General features: G+C 43.6%; 1 protein-coding gene across 1 annotated transcript in view; it reads right to left on the bottom strand.

Moving 5' to 3' along the window:
• Nucleotides 1-13,819, bottom strand: part of Mamdc2 (MAM domain containing 2) — a 146,641-nt gene that overhangs the window by 39,261 nt on the left and 93,561 nt on the right. Inside the window, exons 8-9 of the mRNA XM_087908031.1 lie at nt 8,093-8,236; nt 4,834-5,099 (exon numbers count right to left, since the gene is read on the bottom strand). Coding sequence (XP_087764157.1) covers nt 4,834-5,099; nt 8,093-8,236 — 410 coding nt within the window. The remainder of the gene's footprint in view (nt 1-4,833; nt 5,100-8,092; nt 8,237-13,819) is intronic.

Raw genomic sequence — 13,819 nt, 5'->3', positions numbered from 1 at the left:
AAGATATAGTTTTATGGTTCTTGAACTTTTGAGAACGTTTCTGAAACATTAAAAATACATTTTTTTTTAAAGAGAGAAGGGGCTGGGGAAATGGATCAACCTATAAAGTACTTGTCATGCATGCCTGAGGAACTGAATTCCACCTTAGTGCCAGCATAAAATACAGGTGTAATATAGGGAAGAACAGTTAGGTAGATCTCTGGGACTTGCTGGTCAGAGAGTCTAATCAAATTGTTGAGTTCCGGATTCAGTGAGAGACTGTTTTAAAAAATAAGGTGGCAAACAATTGAGAAATTCTCTTGACCACTGATTTCTGGTTTGCTTGTGCACACGTGCACACATGCGCGTGCACACGCGTGCACACAACACGCCCCTGCACCTCACAAATATTCACATACACATACAAGCATACACATGCAAAATCTTGTAGAGCTCATGGTTGTACACATCTTCGATTTATTTAAGAAAGTCTAATATTGCTAAAAATGACTTAACTCTGACCTCATTTTCAACACCTCACAGTCAAAATAAATAATGAATAAATAAATAAATAAAAAATCAAGATACAGAATTATCCATGCACTAAATAAGTGTTGTGACCTAGAAAAACAACCTTTGTTCTTTCTTTCTATGTGTCTGTGTTGTGGTGAATTTAATCATGCTAATTATGCGCCAGGAGACATACTACACACTTCACCTAATCTCACGTGATACACAAATGACTTCATAGCATGTACTAACCGATGCCCATTTTACACATGGGAGAAAAGTGAAGGTTTTATAGATAATGGAGCCACAAAACTAGCCCAGAGTAAGAAGTCATGAGTGACAGAGGGCCCTCAGCCAAGCACTGCAAGTTCTAACTCATTGATCTGTTTTATCTGTGATTAACCACCTTGAATTCTGACCCCCTCGGGGAGCCGAATGTTTCTAAAACAGATCAATGGAGAGCCAGTTTAATAAAGCCCTGGATTTGCTTATTTACCTAATCAGAGCGTTAGGGCTACACTTTCCTTCCTACCTGATCCTGTCATTTGACATCAACCAAGAGAGGGCTGAGTGACCAACAGGTATGGTATAAAAATAGCGTGTGTTCTGTAATCAGTGAGTCCTGAATCCACTTTCATCCCTGCCATTTAAGTTCAGAGCAGAGAAACAACAGCCAAAGTTGCAGAAAACAGCAAAGTGTCCTCATAATTGCAGTGAATGTGATAATTATTTTGTGTGAGGAGGTGGCAAGTGAGACAGAGAGAACATGTCTGAGACGTGTTTTAGAGCTCTGACCTAACGGTCTTACCTGCAATTTGAAGGAGAACAAGAAACTAAGAAAAACCAAGCCATTCTAACTCACTGAGATTTCAGAGTCCTCTGTGAATGGGCTGTTGGAAGATGTCAAGGATTGTGAGTGGGAGAGCACACTTCTGGTCACACAGTAGGAAGATGTCAGTGATTGGGAGTGGGAGAGGACACTTCTGGTCACACAGTAGGTGCTTGAAAAAAAGCCACGTTTCTTCTGGTTTTGACCTGAGCTGATCTGGGACTTTCTAGAAGTCCCAGCAGGTTCATTTCAGAATCTCAGTCATTATAAATTCCAACTATTATAAAATGTATGCGAAGCTCAATATGCTCAGAAAAATCTCTTAAGCTTCCACCGGTTTAGAATAAGTTAAAATAAATATTGCATGATTAAACCGTAGAAAGCAGCCAATAGAAGCTTCTAGACAACATGCAACAGCTGATAAGCATCCCCCTCCCACCCTGTGCCTATTTTCAGTGCTTTGCGACTTAACACGCTTTTTAAATGTGAAGAATATTTGGAGAAACATACCCTCTGTGGACAGGAACCACATGTGGGGAACAATCTCACAGGTTTGGTGCTATACTTCTCAGATACTTTTCTCAGAGGCATTGAAGGGTGCTTACACAAGAACTGTGCATCAAACTCTAGCTTCTTAGGGGTATTAAGAGTCCCATTCAGACCTGTGAACTTGCAGGGACATCTCCCAGCATCTCAGAGTGAGAGAACTGGGCATGGAACTCACACAAACACGCACGCGCCTAGATCTTTACCCGATGAAAACCTGCTAGTCTACCCATCCTGGGCTTAGTATAGTTCAATTTCCAGTACTATAGAAAACAAAAGGAAGCGTACGGGCACTGAAAATAAGAAGCCAAGGGGTTATGGCAAGAGAAGGGTTCACCGTAAACCTACAAAACAGCAGACAGAGGGCAAGGAAGCAAAAGTGGCTTACAATTAGAGATAGAATTATGTTAATTTTTGGAATTAACTTATAGATGAATGTTTCTCACCTAAGGAAGATATGGCGCATCATTTAGAAATCTACAGATAATTTTAGTTGTTGCAGTGACCATAGAAGTTTAAAATCCAGTAGTTTGAGGGATAGTTCTATGCAAAGTCAGAAATGTCTGCCTTAATGTCAACAGGACCTCTGCTAGGACATCTGTTCAGGTCAAGCTTAGTAGGAATGTGAGTGTGTGTTTCAGTCACAACAATGTCAGAAACAACTATATATTTGAGAAGGGCACAGAAAACCAAGAAAAATTATAAGAGTGAGAATTTTTTCACCTTACAAAGTAGGTGTAAATAAACACTATCTAAGATTTGACACAGAGGTATAGTTAAAGTTATGTTCTAAGAACCATAATAAAAACAAAACTATGAGAAGGCCTTAACTTTTCATAGCAGAGCATCAGCAAGCACAGTAAAAGTTAATGGAGGAAAACACTACAAATCTGGAAAGAAACTCTTCAGAAAACACAGGAGTAGAATGGGAGTTTGCACTCAGCAGGAGAGGGCAGTGAAGGAAACACTGTCTCTTTGCTGTATCTCTTGTCTTAAGTAGCTTTCATGTGTGTAAACACACGGAAACCTAGCATATAAACACACAAGCACACACACACACACACGCACACACACACACACACACACACACACACACACACACACACACACCATAAGTAAGCGAGCTTCAATTCTTCTCCACTAACTGCACCCTCTCCCTCTCTGAGGAGCTAGTTCTGCCCAGCAGGAATCTTCTAGAAGTAGGCCAGCTTCAAACAGACACCTGGAGGTTTGTGTGTTGGAGTTCCGTTTGAAACCATGAGCAGTTTCTCCCAAGAGTTGTAAGAACTCCTTCATCCTGTTTGGGTCTGACTCCATTTTTCCCTTCTGAGGAATTGCTCAGTGGCTGGATGTCTTGGTGCTCAGCTTCCAAAGAAGAAAAGGACAGAACCTCTGGGGCACCTTTATCTGCTCTGAGGCTCTTCTAGCTTCCTGGGGGTCAGGGAACAGCAGGGACTCTCTGTAAAGGATTGAGCAGATTCCTAAGCAGTCCAGCATTCGCCAGTAGAGGTTACAGAGGCGAGGAGGAGCAGGGGTTAGAAGCCAGCATGGCTTGAACTTTAACCCTTCCAAACACTAGGTCTGCAATCATAGTGATATTCAGTGGGATAGTGACATTCAGTGAATTTATCTCAATCTTAAGCATCTCAATCTACTCTGAGATTCTTTTATCTTTATATCCCTTGCTTCAGATATATACAGAACAGATGATGGTTTAATAAAGGAACAGACACATGGATGAACAAATAAATATATGTAAGCCAAATAAATAAAACAAAATGCTTGCTATATTTTTGTTTAAAAATCAGTAAAACTGAATTTAAAGCAAAACATAAATGCTACATTCTGGTGAGTCCTTGAGTATGTAAAACCGGCAAGTGCGTGTTTGTGTATGTGTGCTGTGATGGCTGTTTGTGAGAATTATATGATTGGAAATGGGCAAACATCTTAATTCTCTGAGATACTTAAGAGGTATAGAGAGGCCTGGGCTTTTCCAGCCCTGATTCATCAAAGACAAAATACAAGTGTCAAACGACATTTATACAAAGAAAGATTCATTGAGCGCACATTTGGAATTGTCTAGGCAACAAGCTAAAGGATTATCTTGTCCTCCCATGGTGTTAACCTTTCTTGGGGGGTTTGGAGTCGGGGTACCTCCTAGATGATGTGATGATCAGTTTATTCACCCATTCACTCAACAGTACATACAGAGCCCCACTGTTTGAGATGCTCTTGGAGGAAATGGCCTTTGTTCACCCTCGTTGAATCTCTCTCTTACACAGAGGACACTCAAGACAAATGTGTTAGTCTCCAGACAGGCCAAAACAAAATGAATTTTCCCACACTGGTTTCCCATCTTAATTCACAGAACTTACTGCATCTGTCAAGCTTCCTTGAGTTTATGAATTGGTAAGCTTGGGAGCTTACTGCCTTTCTTTTGTATTTGCCTTGATTTATAGGGCTGTTTTTGTGTTCTTATTACTAACAAAATCAGCTGCTGATGGCTCCCTGTGTGCGTCTCTGAGTGGGGTCAGCTGGCTCTAGTGATCACCCAGTCTTCATCCTGTGTTCTCTTAAGGCCTTAAGTGTTAACCTTAAAGCCACAGTGAAGACCCAGGCACAATGATCTCATCTTTTCAATTGCAGCATTGTGCTTTGTTCTTGGGGGAGGGGGAGAGGGAGAGAGAGAGAGAGAGAGAGAGAGAGAGAGAGAGAGAGAGAGGAGAGATGGAGAGAGAGTGGGAGACGGAGACAGTGTGTGTTCTTAGGGGGACATAATTCAGAAAACACAAAGGAATTAAAGACTTAACATGTAGCCGCCTGGGGGCAGGTCGTGTGTATTTTATGTACTAACACAGGTCTTAATCTGGACAGAAGAATAAGACACCATCAGTGGACAGTAACTAAACAGGAATTGCGAACGTATCTAGCAACTAAAAGTGGACACAGAGCAGTTGGTGCTACTGTACCTTTGTGGGCATGGGCTTTTTAAAGCTGATTTCAGCTTGCATCCAAACACCCCTCGGGGACTCGAGCACAGACCATATCTTCTCCTGCACCACGTGGTTTTCTTCAAAGATATAAACCGCGAGGGTGTCGCTCATTTTCAAAAACCCGAAGATGGCATAATGAAAGCGCACACAGTACTGCATGTTCCCTGGTAAGGAGGGACCGTAGAGCCTTCCGATGTAGCCAGGCTGGAACGTAAACTTAGTGTTGGCCAGCAGGTAATGCCCTGTGAGGGAGACAAAGCAGCAGCAAGGCAGAGTGAGAAGCACAGACTGTCAAGTGCAATGGGGTTTACCAGCAGAGACTACTTCCGGGGGCTTTAAACTAGAAAGATGCTTTCTCTTGAAGTTTGCCGTTTAAGTGACAAAAAATATAAAATCTATAAAATGTCCTTGTACCTCCATTGCAAATGAAATCTCTTGGAAATTCAAGTAAATGTCATGAGGCAGTATAGATCTTATAGTACACAGACTCAGATTCGTGGTATTAACTAAGAATTATGCTTTTTGATAACAGAAAAATGAACGAATGAGCTTGGGACTGCTGACTGTCTGCCTTTCTCGATGTCTGGTGCTGGGTTACGCACACTCAGTGGCAGTCAAGAACTCATTCCCAGGCTATATCTGTAGTGCCCTGCAAGGTGGTGGCAAGACGGGTTGGCCTGGCATTGTTTGAGATTTCTGTGTCTGGGCAGAATCCACTGTTCTCTTGACCATATATTAAACCCGTCCCTGAGAAACCATGTTTCTACCCAGATGTGCCCTCCCAGGTACTGAAGCTGTGTTCAATTGTTCTAATAGTGTAAGAAAATTTCTAGCAGCAATGGTTCCCTTACCACCAATCCTACTGCCCATGGATTCAGCTTAAAACAGATCCATGTATGCGAAGCCAGACAGACAGCTTTTCCCTTTTCTGCTCCGTTCTCTGTGAGTTACTTCAGCGCTTTCTCTACAATTTAGTTTCTCCAAACTATTTTTAAAATCTCATCCTTGGAAGAAGAGTCGGAGGTCTTGTTCCCTCCCCTACACTGGCCGGGCAAGTGAGGACGCGGTGTGAGGACTGACGTCTGCAAGCTGGGAAGAACAGCCTCACCAGGCCCTGGATCCCAGACTTCCAGACTCATGACTGTGACAAAAAGCAGCTGTTGTGTAAGCCCCAGTCTGTGGTGCTTTCCTCTGGCAGTGGACGGATATAGATGGCCACCCAACAGCCAGACCCTTTTGGAACCTGAATATCATCTTTCTCTTCTCCGCTCAAATCTTTTCAGCAGCTTCTTATCTCCTCTAGAATTAACATTCCAGGGCTTGCTCTGGTCTGCGAACCTGTCATCCATTGCCCCCACCCCCCACCCCCGGCAGTCATGTTGTCCCTTCTACCACATAGCTGGTGTGGCAAGCTCTCTTCACACTGAAAGACCTCACAGATGTTTGTCCTCTGCCGCCTCCCTTGAAGAGACCACTCTGAAATCTCCAACCGAAATCAGTTCCTTACTCTCTTCTCGCTCGGAGCACTGAAGGTCGTCAGGACTCAGCACCTAAAGTATGCTACTCTGGTACATTGGTTACTTTGAGCTGAAGGCATTTGAGGACAGTGGAGGCAGAAAGGGCTCTCTGCTTTCTCGCTTTCTATCTAAATCAGGGCATAAGACGTCCTGGGAGCAAGGTGCACATCCTGTTTAGGAAGTCAGTATACGGAGACTGAGGCTATACCAGAGTAGATCTGTACAAACAAAGCCACAACAAAGCCACTGTCTTTATTAGTTTTCTCCATAGATTTCCCAGTCACTTTCTCACAATTTATGATCCCTCCCTCTCACTGTCTCGCTGCTTTCCACAACTTTCTTTATTAAAGATGATACAGAAGCTTCCGGGCCTGTGTATTTTCCAGTCTTCATTTTCCTTAGGAAGGTTCCCGTGTTCATGTAAAACTGATTTATTAGAACGTTACATTTCCCTCTTACTAACCTGACTCACATCTGTTTAATTCTCAGCCTCGGCTACAGAAACTAAGAGAGAAGGGAACAAATCTTCATCCTCTGCTACGCTTGGGATTATGTTCATCTGCATATATGCTTATCTATCACTTCCTTTGTTCATTGAAAGGGTTCTCAGCCAGGAGAGTGAGGTTCATATCGGTATTTTATCCTCGCTGGGTTAATTTGCCAAAGTTTAGAAAAGGCTTTGTAGGGCCTTCATTTTCACTACAGATTAGACCATCTGTAAGAAAACAATGTAAAATTATAGGCATAAAATTGCAAGGCCCTTTCCAAGGTCACCTTGTAAATGAACACATCTAGAAATTTAGCTCCCTCAGCTTCGTGGCAAATTCTTCACGGTACCCAGGACATAGATAAATAAACAAAACAAAACTGTTTAGCCCCCTGCCTGCCCTGTGCCCCCCGTGAGTGGGATTCCTGAGGATGTCATTAAAGTACTTTCAATACTCAAGCAGCACTCAGACCTTGGCTTCTGGGACAGATATATCTATGAAATGTCCACTCAAAGGTTTTTCACCGTGATACTTATTATTGTGGCAGAATGTATAATATACAATTTCCCATCTCAACCATGTTAATAGTGTTATCCCTTTGGTGATTCACTATGCTTTCATGTTGTTAACTTTCAAAGCAAGAGCAACCAGCACCATTCTCTGGTTCTCTGGCATTTTCATTGTCCCCGAAGGAAACTCCATGGTCATCCATAGCTGGTCTCCATCCCTGTCCCCACAGCTCCTGCAACCACTAATCTGCCTTCTGTCGCTACGAATCCCTTTGTAGATTTCATGCAGATGAATCCAGTGAGCTTTTGTTTGCTTGTTTGTTTTAAAGTATTTTATCGGAAATGAAGAGCAAAGCAGTCTCCAAATATTTGTCTAATCAATGGACTGGCGAAGACTTTGGGTAGCATAGCATCTTGAATGACAACTTAAAAACATCCAGTTACCACCAAGTGCCAGATGGTCTAATCTGTGGTGGAAAAGAAGGCCCTACAAAGTCTTTTCTAAACTTTGGCAAATTAACCCAGCGAGGATAAAATACCGATAAGAACCTCACTCTCCTGGCTGAGAACCCTTTCAATGAACAAAGGAAGTGATAGATAAACAGTCTTCATCTTCATTCTTTTCCTCTTTTTTTTCCCCATCGTCTTTGCAGAAACAAAATGAGAAGAGCAAGTGGTGTGTGGAACCCAGGCTGTGCGGCCTGACAGACCTGTGACTCACCTGCTCCTGTCGTGTGGTCCCCCGCCCGGTACATGTTCGGTTTCACCCTCACTCTGGTCCAACCTGGGCCGTCCTTGTCTTGATAGAAGTTGCAGAGGTCTGTCTCAAAATCACAGCTGGTTTCCACAGCACTGAAGGGAAGCCCTGGGCAAATGAGAAGCAAAGCTAGAGTCAGCGCGGGACTCTTGGAGGACTCCATCAGATGGTTGCTGGGTACAGCTACCGTTGTGCCAGGGAGACCGAGGCGGAGACACAGCAAAATATTTTTATACACATGTCAGGCTGACAGGTTATCATCAAAACAGTGTTTCGACACGACAGGGAAATTGTTCTTTTCCTTTCTAAAAGGAGAGCAAGAAGGAGCTCTGATCATACTGTCTACAAAAATAACAAAGTGCGAGGCTTCAAAAGGAATTTCCTTTGAGAAGGTAGAGGCTGCGAACATTCCCTCAAACCTTCCAAACCGTCTCCTGCAAAATTCAAAAGAAAGGAGAGGCTTTTAAGAGACACGCAAGTTCGAAGATGTGTTTTAGAAATAGTCTTTTCCAGAGGTAATTCCTCTTTGTTGATTTGTCTCTGCATCAGAGTGGTTGATTGGCATTAGCGGTAGGAGCTGCTCCACCAGAGGGAAAGCAGCCCGCAGCCGAAACCACAAGTTCAGAAGTTACACGAGGCCGACCAGCGGCTCCTGTGTTTTGACTTTGGTGAGTTCTACTATCGTTCGTCATTGTTCCAAAGTATCCCTTTGGCCCAGACTGCTGGGATGGAGTGGAATATGGAGGAATCCCACTCCTTTGGGAATGATAGTTGTTCCTATTCACATGACACTTGGAAGCCTTACGGCTTAGCTTGCTCTCTGGGGTCAGAGGGACTGTGACCATGGCAGTCTGGGATGCTCAGTACAAGCCTAGTCTGAATGGTGAGATACACTGCTGGGACATTTTAGGGCCAGAAAGATAGAGGGTGTGTTTTTGTACAGCTGGAAACCATCTGTAGAGGAACTTTCATTCTGGAACAGTCGACTGGCGACACAGGGCTGTTAAGGACAAGACCATGTTCCCAGCTGATTTTCAATCCGAGAAAGCAGATGTGGATGGAAGAACTCACCCAGAGGAAATGGTCAAAAGGACCATTCAACCAAATGCTGCAAGGAACCCAAGATTCAGTTTTGACCCAGAAAAGCATATAACTATAAAAAACACAGTTGGAACAGTTACATGCTTTGGGAACTCATTGATAACACTGTATCAGTATTAAGTTTCTTTAATCTCCACATTATTCTATAGCTACACTGCAGATACATATTAAAACAGCTCAGTGGATAAAGAAGTACAGTGTTCTTCAAGGCATGATAAGGTAAATATTGTGCCTAATGCTACTTGTTTGCAGAGAGAAGAGTCTATGGGAGCGTCTCACCGTATTCCCGAATTCCTGTAAATTTTATCTGAGTTTGAAATGCTACGAAAGGAGTTACATTCTTTCTCTTCTTATCTCTTTTTCTTTCTCTCTCTCTCCTTTTTGTTAATGACCAACTGTGATTTACAGGAAAAGGAGAAGAAACGGTCCCCTTATATCTGGACTATGGGCATTTCAGACCACCTGCCTGAGCCCGAGAGTGGAAAAGGAAATGAGAGCTGCAGTGCTCTGGGCCTGGTGATTCACCCACATGCTGCTCTGCCTGTTTCTGCCAGAACTAACGTGTATCTTTAAGCTCAGGAGACAATGCCTGCAAAAATGAATATAATGTCACACACACACACACACACACACACACACACACACACACATTAGGATCTTTCAACATTCCTTCAGCATTCTCCATGGATAGTGGAGACCAGAGGAAACCCCACCATCTCAATTTTCAGCCAACTTCCCCCTACTTGGTAATAAAAAACACATGAAAATTCAAAATGTAAAGCCAGCCATTTTGCTCTGGAACTGGTGAGGCACTCCTAAATGCTTGGCGCCTGGATCATCAGGTCAGTAAAATTACTCATCAGGGATGAACGTCGGAGCAGCACCCGTGGGTGGCTGCAAGAGAACCTGAGCTCCTTGGTTAGGCCTACAGGAGGGGGTAGAGGTAGTGCTGAAATTCCAAATTTACAGCATATTTATTTGCAGCTGCCAGAATGTGGACTCAGCCGTGACGGTCTTCAGTTGGGTACCTGGGCTGTGGTACATTAGACAATGGAATATTACAAAAAGGTATTGTCTGTGGAGCCATGAAGAGACCTGGAGGAAACATAAATGTCACTCTAAGCTAAGGAAGCCAGTCTGAAGGGGCTGCATCCTGTACGACTCTAGAGCTGCAAGGCATTCTGGAAAAGGCAAAATTAGGGAGACAGGGAAAAGATCGGCGGTTGTGGGAGGAAGGAGAGAAAGAGCCTGGATTACCCTGTAATGGGGGGCACATGTCATTGCAAATTTGTCCACACCCATGGAACGTGTCATACCAACCGTGACCCTTAGGGTAAACTATGGAGTCTGGGCGACTGTAATATGTATGGACAGGAGGGTGTATGTGTGGTTGCGCTGACTTCCCATCACTTGGCTGAACCTCAAAACACACAAGTAAAGCACAACGTTAAGCAAGGATCACTTTTCTCCATGGCAACACAGAGTTTTCTGGTCATGCTATTTTCTTCCCTCGATAAATCCTTCGTCTTAGAAGTGTTTTGTCAATAGTCTGATAAAGAGAAAATTTCAGAATTGGAAATCATAGATCAAGTCTTTCTTTATGCAGCATGTTGAGACTGTAACTAAAAGCTAAAGGTAGGGACCCCATCCACCCAGCGCACTGCCCAGCATTTGAGGTGGAGGTAAAGCCCTTGTTCACTCCTTGTTTCAGAAGTTTGGGTCAAGTGCAGATCATAAATTGAGCTGTTGGAGCCTGTTAATGACACGCTGAATACCTAGGTAAGAACTGGAGGCAGACATGAGCCACTGAGCATCAGTTGATAGGAAAAAGAAAAGAAAGCAAACTCCTTAAGTTATCAGAATGCATCACTATACAAGTATTAGTTAATTACTTGCCTCCTGACGTTTGAACGTCTTAGAAATGGAGGTGTTTTAGACAACCTAATTAGCTGGTGTGTACAGCAGCCTGGGAAGAGCAGTTGGAGTGTGTGTCCCTGTTTCCTCTGCTGCACCGAGGTCCTGGAGACAACCTAAGCACCGGCGCTGTAATCTAAGACTCCTCAGCCCCTGCAGTAAGAGACAAGGACCGGACGCAGACGGCGGTGAAGGAAGCTAGCCTTGGAGCATCGTTTTCTTTCCAATGAAAGCGGCTTAAAGACAGCAGAGACAGTTCGCTGCTGACTAGGGGGAGAGAGAGTGTGCCTAGGACCTGGTCCTAGACAGAACCATGACGACACGTGTGGATAAGTAGCAAATACACTTTAAGAAACTGAGACAAGAAAATGTCAGCAGCTTCATTTATAGTTTAGGCAGCAATTGGAGTTGTTCTCAAACTAAACAAGAGCTCTGGGCCGCGTCCTGGTGTTGGTGAAAGATCGCTGTTGGCTCACGTGGCCTTCTGAGAAGTTTCTATGAGGTGTCAGGAATCCTGCAGTCTCTGGCCTGGGTAATGGTGAGAAGCCTGGACCTGCGTATGCTATAACATTTTGGAGTTGGGCATTAAGTTAGGTCTTCTAGAAGTAGACAGAAAGGCTTGCTGGGTGTTCTAAGATGTACAGACCAAAAGGCCATAGTGTAGACTCCCAGGAGAGTCCTCACTTTTTGGCTTTGTGATACAATCTTGTCATCCCTGCACCTCCACAGTGGCTCACAATCATCTGGAACTAACAGTTCTGATGCCCTCTTCTGGCCACAGTGGGCATTGCATGCACGCACGTACAGGCAGGCAAAACACCTAAGAATACATAAACCTTTCTTAAAAATTACCGTGACAAGATCACACAGCTTATAAAGGTGAGTAAAGGGATGAGAATCCATTTCCTGGTTCTTGTGCATAACACTAAAATGATGCAATTAAGTGATTTTTTAAAAGCAAGCCTGGCATGCACGATGAAGAGTTCTAAAGACCAACATGGCGCCTTGGCTGACCTACAGAATGAGAAGGCGTAGGTGGGTTCCTGCAGGGAACGGGGGCTTGTGGGAGCACATTACGCGCGGAGGAGACACTGGCCCTCTTAAGTACCCTTGTTTCGGTGGAACCATTTTTTCCTGTTTCTAGTCAAACCGGTGTTGTAGGGAGGTTGTGCCTACGCACATCCTGCATCTCTTTTGGGAGCATCTGCAAAAGTTGGCTTTGGTACTTCCTGGCCACTTCTTCATCCTCCCCTCTACCAAGTGCAGTACTCCTCCTCCCACGTGCCTAGCTTAGGGATATAAAGGGTCATGTAAGCCCACAGTAACAGAAAAAAACCTTAAAAAATCATGGCAAGGAGATTGGGAAATTACTGTTATCACAATGGAGACATTAACCGGTGGTATCATGCAGCAATAACATTTCTAAGATGTAAAACAGTTTTTGGTTTTTTTTGTGTTCTGTCGAACTTTTTAAGCTTTGGGCTAAATTATTGAAAATATGTAAACGCATAGTTAGGCGGGTAGCTCAGGGTGTAGAGTGCTTGCCTCCCATGCCTGAGGCTATGGATTGAGACAGCTTCATCTAACTCCCTTCTAAAAAAATTAGATCAGTAATATGACAACAACAACAACAACGTCTCAGGGTTTTTATTGCTGTGAAGAGACAACATGACCATTGTTGTTCTTATAGAGTAAAACGTTTCATTGGGCCTGGCCTACAGTTCAGAGATTTAGTCCATTGTTGTCATGGCAGAAAGCATGGTGGCCTTCAGGCAGACTTGATTGCTGGGGAAGTAGATTAGAATTCTACTGACAGCAGGAAGAGAGAGAGAGAGAGAGAGAGAGAGAGAGAGAGAGAGAGAGAGAGAGACTGGGCCTGACTTGAGCATTTGAAATCTCAAAGATCAGCCCCAGTAACACACTTTCTCTAACAAGACCACACCTACTCCAAGGCCACACCTCCACTCCCTGCCACTCTATAAGAGCCTATGGGAACTGTTTTCACTCAAACCACCATCACAAAAAAACCCTTAGCTTCTCGTTAGCAAATTAGGTTTCTCTCTAAGTTGGGGATAACAGTTTAGCTCAAGTGGGAAACATTTGCTTAGTCTGCTTGATAGGATATCGCTGGAAGCGCATCAGAAACCAGTTCTGTCTTAAGAGAAAGTCAGGCCACAAAGGTCAGCTTCACGAGCTCCTTTCCCCTGCTCAGATGCAGAAAGAGTGCTGGTTAGTGGGGTGGATGGAAACGGCTTCACCCTGGCTGTTGCAAGGAAACGAATCAGCTGGACAGTGAGGTCAGTTGCATCTACCTGTGCCATGGTTTAACTACTGGCACCCTTATTATAAAATACTTTGCTTATCCATTTTCCGAGAAAGTAGAGAATCCCCTCTCTTTTCAGACACCGAACTTTATAGAAGTATAATTTGGGCCTGGATAAAATTATGTGAGGGTTCGCTCTGAAAAAAGAAAGGAGTTAAGAGCACATCCCGTTTAGCCAAGACCATCTTAGAAATGTCTGCTGAATACTAATATCTGTAAGAATAAGGACATTATGAATCGTGAAGGCTTAAAAATTAGAGTTTCTATAATTCCATTAAGTAGGTTATGAGTTTTTAGTTTTGTTTTTCTCTAAATTTATTCATCTATTCATTGTATGGAGTCAAGATATCCTT

The sequence above is a fragment of the Myodes glareolus genome, chromosome 7 (assembly GCF_982192425.1).
Source record: "Myodes glareolus chromosome 7, mMyoGla1.1, whole genome shotgun sequence".
In the NCBI taxonomy this organism is placed as follows: domain Eukaryota; kingdom Metazoa; phylum Chordata; class Mammalia; order Rodentia; family Cricetidae; genus Myodes; species Myodes glareolus.
This window is presented reverse-complemented; position numbering and strand designations above follow the sequence as displayed.